The 21,354-nt window shown below is 41.4% G+C and overlaps 1 protein-coding gene across 13 annotated transcripts in view; it reads right to left on the bottom strand.

The window, feature by feature from the left end:
- The window catches only part of KIF21B (kinesin family member 21B), a 463,280-nt gene that overhangs the window by 27,644 nt on the left and 414,282 nt on the right, over window positions 1-21,354 (bottom strand). For 6 of the 13 annotated variants that reach the window (XR_012688103.1, XR_012688104.1, XM_075195637.1 and 3 more), the window contains 4 exons: window positions 19,890-20,108; window positions 10,344-10,480; window positions 2,432-2,612; window positions 2,132-2,293 (listed from right to left, as the gene is read on the bottom strand). Coding sequence is in view for 11 of the 13 variants with exons in the window: in XM_075195637.1 (XP_075051738.1) it covers window positions 2,132-2,293; window positions 2,432-2,612; window positions 10,344-10,480; window positions 19,890-20,108 (699 nt within the window). In the remaining 2 variants the exon portion in view is untranslated. Of the gene's footprint in view, window positions 1-2,131; window positions 2,294-2,431; window positions 2,613-10,343; window positions 10,481-17,806; window positions 18,299-19,145; window positions 19,637-19,889; window positions 20,186-21,354 lie in introns of those variants that run through there. The other 7 variants (XM_075195642.1, XM_075195643.1, XM_075195640.1 and 4 more) reach the window with 6 other exon arrangements.

Raw genomic sequence — 21,354 nt, 5'->3', positions numbered from 1 at the left:
TTTTTAGGTTATTGCTTTCTTATTTCTCAATATTGAGGCATTATCACTGCCCACATATCAAAAGCAAAATGTGTTCCAGCAGCCCCAGTAGGCACTTCTACTAGATATTAAATATAACCATCAACCAGGAAAATGTGCTGCAGACAAACATTAAATATGAGTGTCAGATTGGGGATATTTCTAGTGTGATATGCTCCTCTCTCTGCCTGCACAGTTTGTATTCAAAGGTATAGCAGTCCAAGTTTGGCAGCAGTAATATTGCTGCTTCACAGAACTATCTCAGATCTATCCTGACTTTAGTGCATATAGGAAGATTTGATATCAAAAGTAATCTACCTAGCTAATGCTTATGCTAAGGTAGAAATAGATTAACATTTACAAGGAGCTGGCGTCGCGTGTGTGTTTTACCAACGCGTTTCGTTAATGATAGCTTTTTCAAGGCAACCCGATCCAGCCTTTGAATTGGTTAAGACGGGACTGCTGGGACTGATGAGAGATGTCACGGCGGATAGACTCAATCTTGGAGGTGAAGTGGGTAGCAAAGTTGACAGCAGAGAGCGTAGGGGGGGGGGTGGGAGAGCGGGAGGGGAGAGGAGGGAGTTGTCGGTAGCAAAAAGCTGATGGGGTTGGAGGATTGGGAAGAAATTAGAGCTTTAAAGAAGGATTGTTTAGAGAGCAATAAGGCCAAACTGTAAGAGGCAAGTATGAACTTGAAGTGGAAGAAGTCAGCATGAGTGCGTGACTTTCTCCAGAGCCGTTCTGCACTGCGGGAACATTTTTGAAGATAGTGGGTAAGTTTTGAGTGCCACGGTTGCGGCAGGGATTGACGAAGCTCGATGGTGACAGTTAGGGTGACAGAGTAGAATCTGTTTGTTGTGATCTCAGTGTAATGTGATCATAATTATGGGGGAAAGGCTAACCAATGATAATGCTAGCCTTGTTTCTAACCAGCTCTCACTCCCGCCTACAAGACTAATGGAATTCCCTACCACGCCCAATCAGACTTTCCCACAGCCTTCAAATCTTTAGACGCTCTTTGAAAACCCATCTCTGTTTTAGAGGTAACCTTATCCTTGATAATACTATTCACACTAATGAACCCTCACAACTATCCCAATCTCCACTCTGAAACACATGTACTCCTCTTGCTTCAGCTGTGCTCTGTTCCACTTAGAATGCAAGGTAGACTTTTTAACAGTTGTGTATGTGACTGGTTTACACTTGCAATATTCATTTTTTAACTGTTTCGCGAATTGCATTGGTTCTTAAATAAAAGTAATTCTCAGACACAATTAAGAATTTTTTAATGTATACCAATAAAATTTGATAATATGTTTTAAAATTTGCCTCATTATACACACTTTCCTTTCTCCCCTTACTCCCCTTACAATACTGCCAAACTCTGTATTGTCATACTTCCATTACAAAAACTTAATTCTTGCCAGTCTTCCAAATACCAATAAAAGTTATAATCACGGTTAAAGTTATAGAGGTTCATACATCAGTAACATTTACAAACACATGTATACATGCTGTACAATACTTAGTGAACTAACAATAATGGCTAATTAGGGATGAGACATCACAACTTTTCAAAATACAGGTTATTGGAAATTACCTGTCATTCTGTGACCTAAATGCTCATAAAAGTTCTCAGTGAATATATTGTATATATTTAAAATAGTGATTTACAGTTGCTTCCAAATTCCAAATAGAACTTGCAATATGGTACAACTATTCACTGGTTAAAATATGTAATTAAACAAAACATATAATATAAAATAAATGATAACACCATGGGGTAAATGTATTAATGTCCGGATTCTTCAACTCCGGCGTGTTCAGCGTCTTCGGGGATTAAATTTAAAGCGGCGCTGCATTGTAAAGGGAAGCTTTAAATTTAATCACCGAAGACGCTGAACACGCCGGAGTTGAAGAATCCGGTAATTAATACATTTACCCCCATAAGTTTAATTACACCACCTGCATAAGCACTTTATACTAGATTAAGTGGTGCATGGTTTCAGTACTTGTAGAAAAGATAAATACTAATGATGCTAGTTTTAGTAACTGATTATGTATAACAATGCATCATATTGCTTACAAATCTATTTATTACACACAAACGCACCTGCCTAGCTCCCAGGCTCTCACTGCGTTTCCAGCAGCTATGTATATGGTTGTTCCCTCAGGATTCAGGGCAATCTGGTTAACTTGCAGCTCCCCTTGACTACTCATAGAGCGAAGGCCCAGACCCGAGCATGGGTCTCCTGAGACCACCTGACCAGAGGACCTGGTAAAGGAGAAATAATCAATACCAATTTATTCAGATGGAGGGTTTTATGTTATTATGGTAGTGTAAGAATAATATCAAATATTTGCAGCTTCAAGTTCAGTGAAGTATCATGGAACAAAATTTTATCCAACTCACATTAGTGTCCGTACACAGCGAGCAGAGTCACGGATATCCCAAACTCGAACACAAGAAGCAGATGCAGTGAGCACCAACCCAGTGTTAGCACAATGCTTCAAAGATACCACATTGTGAGGATGGCCACGGAGAGACCCAATCTCTTGACCTGTGACTAGGTTCCACAGCTTGCAGGTACGGTCTTTGAAGACAGTAACAGAGATAAGAAACATTAGCACCATACTATACTCCAATATGGGTACTATTGTACATGACTATCCTAATAATACACAAACATGGGGGGCGTGGTCTGAGAGCCATACTGGTCGGACACGCTTTTAGTGAGCTCCAGTCAGCTTGCTCTTAAATCGGGGGTTAAAAGACTCCCTGTTGTTTAAGCTCTGCTGAAAAGCTTTGGGTGGAAAGAAGAACCACGAGACGTCAGACAGAGCCATCCAAAAAAGGGGGAAACAAAAAGCCTTCCACGCGGGCACGCTCGGCTAAAAGGTTCCCAGCGCTGACCACAACCACGGCCTCCCCCCTTGTCCGGCTGGACACACTTGAGCGGCATCTGCCCCAAGGCCCCCCTAACCCCGCGGACCTCTCCGCTGCCACGAGGTGTTCCTTATCTGGTTGCCTCCACCGAAGACCCGACGCGTGGAAAAATGGTCCCACGCTGTGAAGGCTCTGACTGGCGGTCTGGTGCGGAGGATCTGGGGAGAGAGCCCGATCCTGGTGGTGACTTGTTTTGACCCACACTGTTTGGGCCTACTTCCGGTGCCATCCCCGGACTGCAGTAACAGGTCAACCCCAAACTTCCGGCGGGGGGCGGAGCTTGTGGGCAGCGCAACATTACTGCCTGTAAAATAGCTTGCTATTATTTGCTCTCAGCTGCTGAAATAATTATCTTGAAGCAGCGTTTCTGCTATAAGCAAACAAAAAAAACAGCTGCCAAATATCTGTTTTCAGCTGCATGTATAATCACATTTACCCTGCTGAGCTGAGCCTGTAATTTACGCCAGCTGACTTCCCACTCTGGCTGAAAGTTGTTTTTATCTCAGTCTACCTTAGCAGCTTGAGAAGTTATATAGGGCCTGAAGTTCAGGTTTACAATAGAGGCTCTATTTTGAATCTATCAAGCAACTGGCAAGCTGAAAGTGAGACACTGCTGCCACCCTGTGGCTATTTTGTGCTATTACACCTGTAAAGTAAAATTAAAAATCCCTCTTTGAGATTAAAGTCTCTATGTACTTCTAAAAACACTGACTGTCCTTGTGAGATCTAATTTTGACTGACGGCGCCCTGATTTGTTTGCACAAAATAGCATCCTCGCTCGGTATGTGAACTTTACTATGTTGCCCGACCCTGAGCCGAGATCGGTGTGCGTCCTCCTTCCCAACTTCCTTCCTCCTCTCCTCACCTGGCCCTGTTCTTACTACTTCATCCAACTGCTAGACCGGTTAGCCTGATCACACCATGGCTGCCAAACCAAAGAAAGTGACTGCAGGAACATCAGCAAACTTCTTTGGAACAAAAGCGAAGCCCTCCTCTCCACAAGCTGATCGCCAGGGGAGATCGGGTTCTTCTTCGGCTGAAGTTGAGCTTGACCCTGAGATACAAGCGGTGATGTCCAGCCTCTTGGAGGGGGTGAAAACAGCCTTCTATCAGGAGATGACAAAATTGGTTAACGAGTTAAAAACAGAGATGAATGCTTTGGGTAACAGGACAGATGCCCTGGAATCAAAAACTGATGACATTTGTCGATCTAACTCTGCAACTGATAAGGAACTCTCCCGCCTCCGTGATGAGGTGGAAATTTTGAAAGGGAAACAAGAGGACTCCGAAAACCGATCCCGCCGTAATAATGTCCGAATCAGAAATGTGTCTGAAGAAATAGACAACGCAGATCTCCATGCTTTCCTCAAGGACCTCTTTCTCCACCTTCTTCCGGACATCTCTGAGACTGATTGTCTTATGGATCGGGCTCATCGCGCCCTGAGAGCTAAACCTCCAAATGGTCAACCTCCTAGGGACATTATTGTTCCGCTACCAGGGATCGCTCTGTGATCACATTCTGGGACATGGACATCCAACTATTCCAGGAGATTCTTTGGCAGCACAACATTCGTTACTGTTGGTGCTTGCCTTTCCAACTTCAAGTATTTGCTGACAACTCCTCCCACATAGTCAAATCGCTGGAACATTGTCAGAGTCTCTTGGATAGGCTGGGCATCCTTCCTGAATCATCAGTTCCTCAGGCTACTCCTTCCCAGATCCGGCGCCCGGCGCTCCCTCAGCCTGAATGGTCCCGGTCTTCGAGGCGTCGTCCTCGGGAGGCAGAGCCCCCCTGATCCTGATATCTCTACACGATTGGCTCTTCCTGTGTCCGTTCTTGCCTTTTCTCTGTTTTGATTCTTCCTTTTTAGGTGGACTCTCAACGTCAGCTGGTATTTGTTACCCCCTAAAGTTTCAATTATTTTGTATAATATGGGTTTTTTGTTTATCTTGTTTTTTCTCCTCTCTCTCTTGATGGCCAAAGGGACCTCTCATATCCATTTGTACCATTTAAAAAAAAAAAAAAGAAACATTTTTTTGTTTGCTATTTTGGTTGTTGGAAGAGAGAGCAAATGCCCCTTTGCTAGATCCTCCCCTTTTCACCACCCTAATATCCTCTATCCCCCTTCCCCCCCCCCTTTTTTTTTTCTTTTTTTATTTTATCCCTCCCTTTCTCCCTCCCCACCATCCTTTCAGCCCCCCCTTAATGTTATAAATGTTTTATGTACACGTTGTACTTACTTTGCACACCGTTCTATTTCTTCAGGAGACTCACCTTACGGGAGCCCATACATAACTTCAGGGTAACCAATTTTCCCAGACCTTCTTTGCGTCAGCAGATTGCAAGAAATGGGGCGTTGCTGTTCTAATCCATAGTAAGGTTCCCTTTCTTCAATCCAAAACCCATGCAGACCCAGAAGACCGCTTTCTGTTGGTGATTGGCACTCTCTGTTCTGCTCCCGTTACATTGGTATCGGTCTATGCCCCGAATCAGAAGCAAAAACCTTTCTTCACCAGGCTTTTCAATCAAATTGAGCGGCTGGCGCAGGGCCATGTTTATCATGTGAGGTGACTTTAATGTCACTCTCGATCCGGCACTCGATGGGTCTCCCTCTGCTTCCTCCCGACAGGGTATCTCCTCCTCTCTTGAATCCGCTAGTCTCTCCACACTCCTTATACACCATAGTTTACATGACTCGTGGAGACTATGTAATGCGGACACTAAGGATTATACTCACTTTTCTGCCCCGCATCAACTTTACACACGCATAGACATCGCAATCACTCGCTCATCATGTGATACGGGCAGACATTACCCCCCTCTCCTGGACAGATCATTCGGGCGTATCCATAGTACTAGATCTTCTTAAACCGCCCCCTCAGCGCAGTAGATGGCGTCTAGATGTCTCTCTTTTACTTAATAGATCTACTTGTCTAGATATTATGACCTCCATTACCAATTATTTCTCAAATAATTCAACCCCTGACATAACCCCGGGAATTGTTTGGGAGGCGCACAAGGCTACCATACGAGGCCAATTGATTAGTCAATCAGTGGCGGTTAGAAAGAAGGCAGCCGAAGAAGTAGCATCTCTGGAACTTAGGCTAGCCTCACTCCTTATGCAGCATCAGACACACCATGATCCGGCCTTACTCCCCAAAATTGCCTCACTGAAGGGTCAACTAAATACCATCCTTTCCCGTAGAGCAGCTGTCATCATGTAGAAACTTCAACAGCGTTACTACAACAAAGCAGATAAAGCCGATTCTGTACTTGCCAGAAAGCTCCAGAAAAAATTTGCCCTGCAACACATTGATAAAATACGTCAAACTCCTTCCGGAAATGTAACGTATGACCCAGCAGGAATAGTTAGAGAATTTAGGGATTTCTACTCTTTTCTTTGCAATCTTGATGCTCCCCCCCTCGTCTAGATCCCTTGGCCCCTTCTTTATCTGATTACCTTTCATCTAAGGCCCCCCTAGAATTACCTCCAGCAATATCATCTAAACGCAGATATTACTCTGCTTGAGGTTATGGCAGCGATCAAGTCCTTGAAGTCTTCCTCAGCTCCTGGTCCGGATGGCCTTACTCCCCAGTACTATAAAAAATTCGCCGAGGTCCTCGGCCCTCACCTGACAAAATTTTTCAACGAGGTACTTGGGGGAGCTTCCTTTGATTCCACCACTACTAGGGCAAACATAATCGTTATTTCTAAACCGGGGAAAGATCACTCCTTCTGTGCTAGTTACAGGCCCATCTCATTACTGAATGTAGACCTGAAAATATTCGCAAAGATTCTGGCCTCTTGGTTGAACCCACTGCTCCCAGCCCTCGTCCATCCTGACCAGGTGGGCTTTATCCCAGGGTGTCAAGCCCCTGATAACACTAGAAGGATTGTCGATTTAATTCATACAATAAATAACGATGGTCTTCCTTCCCTCATCATGGCGCTTGACGCCGAAAAGGCGTTTGACCGCATCTCCTGGTCATTCATGGAGGGGGTGCTGCGAGCGATGGGATTTACAGAAAGGTTTTTGACAGGTATTTTAGCTCTCTATCGCTCCCCGTCAGCTACTGTGTCTGCTAATGGTTTGACCTCGACGCCCTTTCAGATCACGAATGGCACTCGCCATGGATGTCCCCTCTCCCCACTTATATTCGCTCTTGTCATTGAGCCTCTGGCCGCTAGAATCCGAAATATTCGTGAAATATCAGGCATTCAGGTGGGCCCCTCTACACATAAGATCGCTCTGTATGCGGATGACGTCCTACTGTCTATTACTAACCCCAACACGTCGGTGCCCCTTCTCTTAGATGAACTGGACCTTTATGGCTATTTTTCGGGCTATAAGATTAACCCAGACAAGACAGAAGTTCTGGACTTTAACATACCGGCTACGGACAAGTTGCTGCTGAGCGTTCCTTCCCTTTTCAATGGGGTCACCACAAAATCAAATACCTGGGTGTTTTTATCACTAAACACTATCGACATCTCTTTCAGGCTAATTTTCCTCACCTACTCGACCAAGTAAAAACAGACCTTACCTCGTGGTCTCAGTTCTATATCTCCTGGATTGGCCATATTAATGCCGTCAAAATGAATATCCTCCCAAGCCTACTGTAATTTTTCCAGACTCCTCCCATCCGCATCCCTCCATATGTTTTTAAATTTCTGCAATTCCATGTCTCTAGATTTGTCTGGTCGGGTAGACGACCCCGAGTCCGACTCAAGGTGCTACAGGGGTCCCCGCGTGGAGGAGGCTTGGGGATTCCTGACTTCCGAAGATATTATCTTTCTGCCCAGCTCGCTCAATGTGTGCCAGAGTTTGGTCCAAAATCGAGGCTGAGGGTCTGGGATTGCTCTCTGTATCCTCTCTCCTATGGCGTCCAAGATCACGTCGCTCTAAACAACTGTTGCTTCATCCAGTAGTTGCACATTCTCTATCCATCTGGGATTCGTCATCCCAGAAATTTGCCCTGTCTCCCCATCCCTCCCCGGTTATTCCGCTATTTAACTCTCCAGAATTTCCTCCAGGTCTTCATCATAGTGTATTCCAGCCATGGCATTCACGGGGAGTCACTTACCTTAATCATTTATCCACATCGGCTACTTTTCCCCAGTTTTCTGAAATTCAATCACATATCCATATTCCCTCAAAACACTTCTATCAGTTTTTGCAACTCCGCCACTTTCACAGTGTTGTTAAAGATCATCTTCTATCCCGACCCCTCTCCACATTTGAAGCCCTCTGTTTACGCTAATCTTCAACCAAAGAGCTCATTTCAACGCTCTACTACGAACTTGCCCCTTCCTCTTCAACCTCTAGGGCCTCTCACAAACTGGCCTGGGAGCGGGACCTTGTGAGGAGCTCTCAGAGGAGGAATGGTCTGACATTTACGAAAATGCCGCCTCTAATTCCATCTGCGTTAGAATCAAGGAGAACGTCTACAAAGTGCTATACCGATGGTACTATGTGCCTTCGCGTCTATGCAGAATTCTCCATGACTCATCCGATCGGTGCTGGCGAGGGTGCTCCCAAGAAGGCACATTCCTCCACATATGGTGGTCGTGTCCAAAATTATCAGGCTTCTGGGTTGAGATTAGAGGCCTGGTTAGTGCAATTCTTCAGGTGGACATTCCCCTGGAACCCAAATTTTTTATACTCCCTCTGGGGGCTCCCTCGGCATCCCGACACCAGAACAAACTGATTAAGCACATTGTTTCGGCAGCTACTTGCCAAATAGCGGCAGACTGGCGTATGCAATCCACTCCCTCCATGGAGTCCATAATCAATAGAGTCTGGCAAACTCAACGGATGGAGTATATGACCAGCATTATTCGTAACACTTTGAGAGCTTTCACCAAGGTTTGGGATCCATGGCTAGCCTCCTTTCAGGCATGCCCACCGTTTACATAACCCAGTTCTAATACCTCACCTCTTTCTTGGACTTCTCTCCTTTTACAGTGGATCTAGTTATCCCTTACCTTTCTGCCTTTTCTTCTTTTTCTCTCACTCCTTTCTTTCTCTATACCCTCTATTTCTTTCTCTCCTCTCTCATTAAAAACTTGGGGTCATTCGCTGCTACTACATTTAAAGGTTCGTTTGACTAAGTGTTTCGCTGGATTTTTGCTGAGCAATATTTTGATTACCTTTTGTCTATTTCTTTCAACTGTATTCTTTTTGTCAAACGTCTCTTATTGTTGTATTGACCTTGCAAAATAAAACTTTTTTAAAAAAAAAATAATAATACACAAACATGAACTTGTTCAGGTACTATATTATCAGCATTAATAAATTTGTGGGCATATACACACAAAAAAACCACTGTGTATTACTGAAAACCCTGAATAAGTTCAAGCCATAATGGGCAGAAGACAAGTACATGCGCAAATGTTAAAAAAAGGAACAGTATTTTTTGCCTATTTAAACTATTTCTACATATATGGTGTAAAATATGTTTTACTGAGAAACGTAAAGGCTAAGAAAATATCCATGTTTTGACCCAATATGAGGTTCTTGGGCACTTTGTGTCTTTTCCTGTACATACTCTACTGCCTGATTCTTGTACACTAAAACTGCATTTTTCTACTTGTTAATCAAATTAGTAAACCTGCTTAACTGACCTACTTAACTGACATCCTCCACACTGTATTTCCATAACAAAAAAATAAATTCAATTGCTGTTAAATAAAAAAGGCAATGTGCTGTGGGCAACAGGTGATCTGGGAGACAAGGGTCAAATGCAGCCCTTAACAAATTAATTTCACCGTTTTGGTACTCTTTTGAATATTCCAGTGCAATAACACATGTATGTAGAAGGTCTACTCACCAGTTGAAGTAGACTAACATGGGTTAGCCTACTGTTTTGGCTGTGTGGGCACTACATGCTAGTATTCTAACCTCATAATGATATCTAATCTTCTCCACAAAGGTATGAGGCTCCTGAAAAACTTGAAAACTTGATGTAGCCCACCATTGGCAAAGACAATCCTGGAACAAATCTGTTTTGATGTGTGATTTTTAAAATATGTCTATTGTGGGCAATTATTATTTTTGAAGTGTTATTTTAATGTGATTGTTTATATTACTAATTTAACAATCATAATTTACAAAACAATTAAAGTAATACAGTTACTAAATGGCAAAATGTATATGCTCCTGGGTCTGTAGGACTTCAAAATCAGGACACTATATTTCTCAATCTAGAGTAAAAAAAATGGCTACCCACTGAAGCTACATTTCTTTGTTAATTGGTTGATATATTTACACATGGAAACTAATGGTGATAGGATAAAAGTATAAATAACTTGAACACAATTAAACCACAGTTTTAGGAACATTAACTTCTTGCAATATTATGTTACACAAGTCTCACCTTTTGATCCAGTAAATAATAATTCCTCTGTAGCATCTACACAGAGGACAGGCTTTGTATGCCCCTCTGCTACAGCTACACATTGCAGTGGGGCTGTTCTAGCACCTTTCAGTCCTCCAACAGGACTAATCAAACCCCTGGATAACAGAAAATAAAAAAATATTATTATAATCACAAAACCAATAACAAAAATACTAATATATAAGTTTTTATTTATCAAAGAAATACTCATCGAGTTGACAAGTCTATTTTTTTTATTGCTGCTTATTGAATTGATAAAGAATGACTTAACACTATGATTTAACAGTAATTTATGCTTGTGGCAGCTTAGTGAAAAATATCTAGAACAATAAGGCTTGTTTACAACTCAGTTACACTGAAAAAATTAAACACTAATGCAAACTCAAATATTAGACTAATAAAAGCACAAAGCTATTCTTATTTTTAAGTAGTCTGTCGCCCTCTTCAAAGGACAAGGTCTGCTAATCTTACCTCTGCTCTATATGAGATTAGTACAGGATATTTAACACTGAAATAATATCACTCCTGTATTAGTACATCTTTAAAAAACGCTCAGAACTGGAATATATACATTGCCAAATAATAAACAGGACTGCAGTACTGCTATGCAAAAGTCTGGTGATACTACAGCAGCTTAAAACAAATGTTGGAATAGATGAAGTAAACTCCGGGACTGCTGGAATGCAGAGCAACTGAAGACATTACCCTAGCCATCTTTGAGCAATAAACATCACTATTCTTAAAGATTATGTTCTATCCCTGCAAGACGCCTATAACTGCTGTATTCTTGTGATCTACAGATAATACCTATCACTCATATCCATCCCAGGGCTTTCCTGCGCTAAGCAGAGTACCCTGAGTTAATGCTCTGTCTGGTAGTTAGCAGTCCTTATCCAAAGTAAACGATCAGGAGTATCCAGCCAGAGTAATGAGCAAAGAGGTGCTGCAGCAGCAAAAACATCCAGCAATTGGTTCCAGGTGCTGGTGTAGAAGCCTGTTTGTGGCAGCAACTATTCTCCTACAACTGTGTTCCCAATTGTAGGAGAATTTGTGACATTTGTGTGTGAGTGTCTGGTGGCCAAACAGCACCAGTATAAGTAGTCACTAATGGCAGGTTACTGATGGTAAAAGGAACCCAATAGCAAATCTGTAAACCACCTCCCCTGACACAATGGCAAAGTAGGTCCGTCCTGTTACTTACCCCATAGACTCATAATGGATTATTTACTAAAGACTGTATTTACCAAATGTTAAACAGCACTCTCAAAAATGTTAGACCATTATTTAATTTAGTAATGGATTACTGCACCCCATTATTCTAAAACATAAGGATATTAGAAGACACCAAGTAGTTCCATAACCATGCAGCCTCATGTTTTTGTATAGGCCACAGAACTTTATTTTGCAGTAAGAAGAAATATTATTCTCGTATAATACACAACTTTCATTTTCAAACAAATGAAGATGCTTGAATGATGTGAACCTCATTTCTAGCTGTGTTTTACCATAAATTACATGTATGCATGCTATGAAACTTTCAAAATGAGTTGTTATGAGTCATGTGACTCTCCAAATATAAATTATGTTTTAGCACAGTGACATTACTACTCTCCAAATATAAGTGATAATAATAGCAGAGTAAATTTTACAGGATATTTGAAATATATTCATGTCACTTGTGTATTATATAGGTATATTTAATGCTCTCACACGTGTTTTATTATTAAGGAAGTCATGTTTTTTGAAGATTAATTACTGCCTTCTAAGTGCCTCTCTTTCCAGAACATGTCATAGGATCAGTATTGGTCAGGGGTGGGTATTTATTTTGCCATGACTTTTCTTTTCAAATGTTGGGAGGTATGTATTCTGTTTACATATTTCCACATAGGAAAAGCAGGAAGAAACAAACAGGAAATGCGGCAATATAATTGTTGTCACTAAAACAGTGTGATATATCCATGAAAAGTGGGCACAAATCTACTAATTACATTTCATACCATAAATGTTTGTATTTTCAGCCACTGTACCATGATCACTCTCCGTCTAAGGCTGGGTACACAGTGGAGAATTTTCCGACTGACATGTTATCGACAACGACTTTACCGGTCCGATCGCTGGTATAATTAATGCGCACACACTAATCACGTTTTAGACGATTAACGAAAGACCGACCGTCCGGGCAGCGACTTTTCACAGCCATATTGTCGTGAGCAAAGATTTCATTTTTGTACACATGGAAATGACTCATCAGGTCCATGTAACGATATCGCCAAGAAATTTAAAAAAAGGGTAGAACATGTTCAATAATAACCAACTCAAACCTCATAAAAAAGCAAAGGTAACAAGTTTTCTTCATCCATTCGTTAGCACATGTACATTGTACGTTCGTTTGCAACCGCATATAAATAATTTTTTTACTAATATGTATACTGTTGAAGAACAACAAGCAACTGCTCTATTTCTGCTTGATGTGGCAAGAAGACTGCAAGTACAGACCCGAAGGGAAAGAAGGAGAAAGAATAGATCTTGTTGGACCAAAGAGTGGTTCAAGAGGAGAGACTCATTCTCTCATATGCCCCTGCTACAGGAGATACGGGACAACAACCCTAATGACTTCAGGAATTTCCTGAGAATGAATGAACCCACATTCCTGGAACTGCTCCAACTAGTCACCCCCATCATCCAGACGGAGGACACCCATTTAAGGAGACCCATATCTGCAGAGCAGAGACTGGTTGCTAACCTAAGATTTTTGGCAACAGGAAGGACACTGGCTGATCTGAAATACAGCAGAGCAATTTTACCGCAAGCTCTAGGTTTGATAATACTTGAGACCTGTGATGCTATCATTGAAGTTCTCCATGAACAGTATATGAAGTTTGGTAAACCTAAATAATCCTTTTAGAAACAAATGTATAATCTTACTAACATATGTCATGTGCAAGCTAATTTTTAGGCATATAAATCTGGAAATATGTGTATGTGAATTAATTCCTAGTAATAGCGTGACATGGCTCATAGGAGCTGCTTAAGTCAGTGTGTTTGATTATGTTAATCTCCTCTGTTTTCCTCAGATGGTCCATTTATGGCAGGTCGCAAAAGGGAAGCCTTTGAAATGTCTCTTTCAGGACTGTGATATGCCTCAAACCCAGACATGCCGACTCTGAGACAGGGTTATATGTTAATGACAAACTCAAGCTGAATAGGGTCACAGGAAAATATCATATCATTTTCTCCAATATCATACTTACCAGAGGCATGTGTGGTAAGCAGATGAAGGGGAACTTATGACCTGTTGTGTGGAGGTAAAATCATGTTTTTATGCCATACTGGTGAAAAGTTAGGACAGGGTAACAAAAACCTGACTTAGAAGGTGTTTTCTTCAACAGAGTCATAAAACCCTAATTTGCATTCACACAGACCTTAGTTCTGACATTACAGGAAGGGGGGGCTGTGGGTCCTGCAGCTTGGTTTCAAAACTGCTGTCACGGGCACTAGGAGTCTTTACCCAGGGGTCACCAGATGATAGACTTACCAGAGCAGTATAGGTGGTAATATGGTACTCTGGTAGCGGGGTGATCACGGAACAGGAGACAGCAGATGGTAGAGAATGCTCGTGGAAAGTCTATGACTAGCAGCACTGGCAATATATAGATAATTGTACACGAGGAACTGAATGGACAAAGGAACGTGAGGGTAGTCAGTGGTCTGTGGTAGCAAGTTGTACCACTGCTATAGTAAGGAGGAATGTCCAGAAGCAACGAGGAGGTGATGAGAGTCAGCGATCTGCGATTAGCAAGTTGTTCCGCTGTCTAGGTGAGGGAACGGAATGCAGGTGGAGGTATCCGGGAAGTCAGTGGTCTGCGTTAGCAAGTTGTACCACAGCTATATGGAAGGATACTGGAACAGGAATCAGTGGTCTGCCTCTAGCAAGTTGTACCACTGAAATATATATGTGAGGAGGAGCACGGGGAGATAAATGTAAAGCAGAATATACACGGGCACACTGAACTTGATCCCACGAAGATATGCACAAAGTAGTAATAACAGAGCAGCACTGCACAAATATACAAAGTCACAGGAACTATCCAGACTACAAGGTAACACAGTCAAATGATGGCAATAGTCTCAGTGGATAGGCAACTTCAGAGAAGAACAACTCAGTCCAGCAAGGTATGCAATACACGAGCACAGTCAATGATAAGTATGCATACCGTGGTTCAGAAGAGCAGGCTGTCAGAAAGGAGTGCAGAGATACCTGAGCTGCAGGAGGCCGGCAGGGTGCGGAGTCCCAGGGAAATGGAAGCGGTATCCAAGTAGGTGCAGCGCACAGGTAGGTAGACCAGCAACAATGGAACAATACTCATGAAGCAGTAGTATATAGGACTGGTCACCTGGAGATCACTGAAGAGTAGAAGCGGTATCCAAGTAGGTGCAGCGCACATGTAGGTAGACCAGCAACGATGGAACAATACTCAGGAAGCAGTAGTATATAGGACTGGTCACCTGGAGATCACTGAAGAGTAGAAGCGGTATCCAAGTAGGTGCAGCGCACATGTAGGTAGACCAGCAACGATGGAACAATACTCAGGAAGCAGTAGTATATAGGATTGGTCACCTGGAGATCACTGAAGAGTAGAAGCGGTATGGCAGAGAAGACAGCAGCGGAGCGTTGATCCAATGCAGACAGGCAAGTTGACACAGGCAGGAACACTGTAGAAGCACGGAGAGCGGATCAGCTGGCTGCAGACACGAGTAGAACTGAAGGGTAGCGGCAATCAGGACACTGCAGGTACACGGAGGTAGCGGATAGGAATCAGCAGGTGCAGTCACGAGGAAACACGGGAGAGTTGAGGTGAGCAGGAACTGTTGAGCACGGAGGCAGCGGATAGGAATCAGCTGGAGCAGTCTCGATGAAACACGGGAGAGTTGAAGTGAGTAGATAACTGTAGTGCACGTAGGCAGCGGATAGGAATCAGCTAATACAGTCACGATGAAACACAGGAGAGTTGAAGTGAGTAGATAACTGTAGTGCACGGAGGCAGCGGATAGGAATCAGCTAATACAGTCACGACGAAACACAGGAGAGTTGAAGTGAGTAGATAACTGTAGTGCACGGAGGCAGCGGATAGGAATCAGCTAATACAGTCACGATGAAACACAGGAGAATTGAAGTGAGTAGATAACTGTAGTGCACGGAGGCAGCGGATAGGAATCAGCTAATACAGTCACGATGAAACACAGGAGAGTTGAAGTGGCCTGGAAACCACAGAAGAGTTGAAGTGAGCTGATAACTGTAGTGCACGGAGGCAGCGGATAGGAATCAGCTAATGCAGTCACGATGAAACACAGGAGAGTTGAAGTGGTCTGGAAACCACAGGAGAGTTGAAGTGGTCTGGAAACCACAGGAATCAGCAGAGCCGAATACACGAGGAAACACAGGAACACCTTCAGAGGCTCATGGGGAATGAGACTCCAAGATCAGGCAACGAGGCATAGACAGCAGGTGCTTTAAATAGGGAGTGTTGCCTGATCAGCCAATTAACTAAAAGGAACAGGTACTGAAGGTTTGAAAGGGCTGCACATGCGCAGACCCTCAGGATGGTGGACGGCCACGGTTTCTAAACACACGGGAAGAAGCACTCACAGTCTGGTGAGTGACAACTGCACTGTGACTCTAAGTTTTTGCTCACTTTTCTGAGTCAATCTGATATTGAAGGGTGTCCCATTTTTCTGCTTCTCCCACCACCAGAAATTTGATTATACGTGAGTTATCAATTCTGTATTTTATCCTTTTTATTTTAAAAGAAACAATTGCATTATATTTGTAAATGTATTAACTGTTTTATCTTAAGCATTATGGATGTATTTTCCATATTAAATTACGTCCCCTGATGAAATCGCCTGTGTGTAAAGAAACGCGTTAAGAAGGATCAGGCACGATTATTATATCACATGTTATCTAACAGCGGGAGGAGATTATTTTCAACTCTCCAGCAACAGACCATCTCAGGATACGAGTGAATGGAATTTAATGAATAGTTTTATGTTCTCAGAAGTTTATCGACACCAGACCAAATCCAGTGTTGTATCAACTAACGTACAGAGGAAACACACTCTGTTATAAAAAATGAACGGACTACGGCATTAACAGTACCTGGATATCACCTACAGACCAGGAAAGTATTATTGCTAATTTCTGATACTGCATTTGTAACCATTTGCTAATACAGGATTTTTCATGTTAGCATTAATACCTGCAGGACAGACAGGTCCGGATCCATGTTTGTATACTTTATCTCACGGAGTGAGGAGAAAGAGTTTCTGTTATCATTGGTTTCCTCAGCCCATTTATTAGATTGGATATTTACTGTGAACTTTCTATATACCACTTATTTTCATTATCTGGTGACCTTAATGGGCCTACGGTATTGTTGTCACTTTATTAATAGCCCATTTCACGATCAAGAATTGCATGATAGGATTATTCCTTTCTAATCCATTGTCGTCAAAAATAGAACCCTTTTTTTTGCATTTAGTATTACGGATTCTAATCCCATAACACTGATTGTGTTTGTGATTGTGATCCGTCGTTTGCGGATCCTCCCTCCCCCTTCCCCGCCCTTTCTAGCTGTGCATTGAGCGTACTGAGTTGCTGTTTTCTGTACTGTGCTGTCTCCCATTGTATTGTGATTTTGTTTGTCTCTGTACGGCGCTGCGGATGTCTTGTGGCGCCTTATAAATAATTATTAATAATAATAATAATAATAATAATTGTGAGAGGAATTTTATATATTATATATATATTTTTTCTATTATGCATTTTTATTTTTGTGGTATATGTTATTAGTGAACTGATACATATGTATAATTTGTTTTATATATTAATAAAAGTGATTTTTTTACATCAATATAGATGATATTCAATTTCCCAGCGCTGAAATTTGTGTTTTGTCCATATTAAATTACACTTAATAAGTTCAAGTCTCTGTGTTCTTACTAATTCACGCGACAGTTTGATCAAAACGCTACATAATTGAAAACCGGGGAGAACATTGTGGTCAGTGTTAACTCTGATTAAAGTAAATTGTGCTAGATTAGTCTAAGGGAGAACCGAAGGCTTCCTAAATAAAGTGTCAGCTCTTCATAAAAAAAAACCTTGGTGGTGGCATAGTTAATATGGCAAAGCTAGTGTGTGGCATAGATAGGGAAGGATTTAATCATTTTAGACAGATCAGGTGGTTGTTTTTGGTTAACCCTTTGTCACACACACGTCACAAAAGCTCAGGTGATTGTTGTTCATGACAATATACATAAAATTTACAATATGCATTAAATAAATAAAGTGCAATTAAAATAAAGTCAGCCAAATAAACAGTTTATAGTTCATATTACAACACTTTGCTATTATCCATTTGTGATGGACTTTCACTGAACTGTTGCATGCTTCAGCTGGGTATAGGGGTAGAAGTCATGTATGGTTTTGGCATTAAATATTGTCCTCCCGTACTACCATGCTGCATCTGTGTATGCCAAAATGTGTATGATGGTGTCTGCCTGAGGTTTTCTGGCGTTATAATTGTATCCGGGTACAAATCTTCCTTGGTATCCCTACACATGAGATCGCACACCAAACGCTCCATTTCTACTTGTATCGGTCTACCACTTTTCATTTTACTTGCTAGCATTTGCTAGTAGGTGCAAAGTTTGTTGTGCAGGTTTTTTGGCCATCAAACTGTTTGCGCATTCCACCATCTTTGTAGCTAGCGCATCACTTTGATCAATTTTTACAGAGCCTTTTTTCTTCCTTTTCTGTTGAGTTTGTGGTTGTATTGCAACCTCAGGTACATCCTGGCTGTTGACTATAACCTGGCTGCCCTGTACAAAAGTTGTTGTACTTGTTTCTTCTTGGCCAGCAACATCCAACATGAGTTCTTGTGACACGACACATTAATGAAAAAATGAGAAAAAAAAAAGAGTATGATATTAAATGCATCTAATTTAACTATTTTACATCTCTTTATGTTTCAGTTTCCTGCAAAGGTAGAACAATGGCAAGTTATTGTGGAAGAATTTGAGAGGCAATGGAATTTTCCAAACTGTGGTGGTGCCATTTATGGGAAACATGTCCGATTATGCCTCTATCCAAAAGTAGATCTTTATATTAAAATTACAAAGGATTTTTTCATATTATTCTAATGACCATAGTGGATGTGAACTATAAATTCTTATTTGTGGATATTGGGGGAAAATGGTAAAGTGTCTGACGGCGGTGCACTGGAGCAGACTCCATTCCATGCAAAACTAAAAAACTATGAACTTAATATTTCAATTGGAAGTAATGCAAAATATGGACTAAATTTTGTGCTTGTGGTTGATGAAGCATTTGCATTGCACAACAATGTATTGAAACCATACCCACAATGCAATATGATATTTAATTATAGACTGTCACGAGTTAGGCATGTTGTTGAAAATGCGTTTGGAATTCTCAATAACAGATTCAGAGTTTGGACAAAATAGACAAAGTAGTGAAGGCCTGTTGTGTTCTACATAACTTTTTAAGACGTAAACCCCTCTTGTGTACTCAGTTCACATACGTATGAGGACAACAATGTAAAGGAAACGGAGGTAGTGGGCTTGACACCTCTAGCGTCAGGCCAGCCTAGAAATTCAAATGCCAGTGCAAAATTAAACGGGGAGGCATATCTTCCATACTTTAACGGGGAGAGTGTAGTCCCATTGCAGAATGAGTTTGTGCAACAACTGTTCATAAGCATGTTATGTGTGCAAAATTTATTGTTATGTATTTCAACTTTAATAAACCTGTTACACAGCAATTGCAAAATATATTTTACAATCTAGTTCCACTTGAAGGTATGTCATCTGCTTGCACCACATCAGTAGGAGAACTACTGTCCGTATCCAGGCTGCAGGTGGACTGCACGGATGAAGTGCAGAAGGTCAAAATACCATAGCTTTGGCACATAAACATCATAATCTGCACCCGATTTTTTTAGAGGCCTCAACCTTATTTAGTTTTTCTTGTATACAGTCCGAAGGTTCTGTATATTGGTCTTTTGCACATTCCATATTTGCTCCAAGGTAATGTGACAGGCATGCTTTTACAAGTTCTTGCATAGTTACATTACGTAACATTCGGTTACAATATTCCTTTTAAATTATCTTCCAGAAACAGGGGTGTGCCCTATATGTCTCAATGAAATCCTCCATGAGCTCCACATTGTAGTCATATGACATTTTCAGTTTCTCTTTAAAAATAAAAAGTCATGTTAATTTTTTGTCCATTGTTGATATCAAAGAAACTGTAGAATATATTGAATATTTTTACCAAATATTTTGACTAATATTTTAGAAAATTTGTGCAACATAAATACTAACAAGTATAACATAAGTATTTAGAAAATACACATATTAACAATCACAAAATATATATTTATGCAGTTTTTACGATAAGTACAATGGTACAACAAAACAATAATAATCCTTCAATAAACAACTTACCTTGTATGGCAATGGATGTAAGGTGTAAAACGCTTGTAGTATCCATTTGTATTTTCCGAACCACTAGGGCTTAAATATATTGATATATTCGACAAACACGAGGCTATTATACACAAAAGGCCTTCATTCACAATGCTCCATTCTGAAAAGGTACCACCACTGATTGGTTCACAACTGAAACGAATGCCCATGTCTGAGTGTATAACATAACCGAGGAGCCTGTCTGGCGCAGAGGGACGTTAGAAGATGGCGAAGGAGGAGCATGTGTTGGTGGTGGTATGAAAGGAAGAGAAAAACTTTGTAGAGGTAGTGATGGGGGATGGAGAAGAAGAAGAAATACAATTAACGGGCATTAATAGAGCAAAGGCAATGAGCCCGAGAGAGGTGTAGATGATAGTAAAATTACTGGACCAGTACAACTACGATTGCCAAAAGAGAAAATACTGAAGAGTTAATACCAAAAAGAAACTTATAATGCAGAAATTACTAAAACAAATTAATGAGAAACCTGGAAAGAAAATAAATACATTTCAAATGCAAAAGCATTAGTCAGACCTAAATAATAAGGAACAACGGAGACTGATGCGAATCCGTAGAATCTAGAGATGCTCACTGACCCCCGTGATTTGGTTTTGGATCTGGATTACCTTTTGGGTTTTGGTTTTGCCAAAACCGCCCTTGCCCGTGTTGGTTTTGCTTTTTTTTAGCTATTTTTTACAACATTCCATTTATTAGGGTAAAAATCACATAATTTCAGTATTATTTTGTACCTACACTATTATTAACCTTACTAATACTAAATTCCAGTGATTTACATTAAATTTTTACCATCTCACAGGTCACAATATGCTTTTCATACACTTTCAGCCAAATACTGCAGCGAGCTGGCTGGATGTTAAGCAACAGAGCAACGACATAAACACACTGCAGTTTATATTACATTAGGAGAGGTAGCATGTACAATTTATCAAGCCAAGCAGTTCATCCACAAGGAGTGCCACTTTTGTGGCTGAAATGCAAGTCCAACATGGCCCTCCCTAAACAAGCCAACAATGGGCTTGTTAGAGTAATGTCAGAAACACACATCAATGCCAGGAAAGATTAATGGTGCAAGATGGAATTTTCCTTGGGCCCTCCCACCAACCCATATGTTGGATCTTACAAAGGACATGCACACTTTAACAAACCAAGCACTTCAGCAACAAGGGCTGCCACTTTTGTGGCTGAAGTGCTTGGTTTGTTTGGGCCCCCACTAAACCAGCTATCAATGCCCTAAAGGCAGGTTAGACCAACAGCGCTGTCAAATGAATTCTACATTGTCAAGATGTTGTCGTCATCATCTTCAGCATCATTCTCACCCTCATCAGTGTGTACATCATCATCACAGACTATTAATTCATCTCCGCTGGAATCTGCCATTACAGAAGTGTCAGTACTTGGATGTATTTGCCGGTAAAGGCCTTTC

Source organism: Mixophyes fleayi, chromosome 2 (genome assembly GCF_038048845.1).
Source record: "Mixophyes fleayi isolate aMixFle1 chromosome 2, aMixFle1.hap1, whole genome shotgun sequence".
NCBI classification, from domain to species: Eukaryota; Metazoa; Chordata; class Amphibia; order Anura; family Limnodynastidae; genus Mixophyes; species Mixophyes fleayi.
The sequence above is the reverse complement of the archived record's forward strand: the minus strand, read 5'-3'. Positions and strand labels throughout refer to the sequence as shown.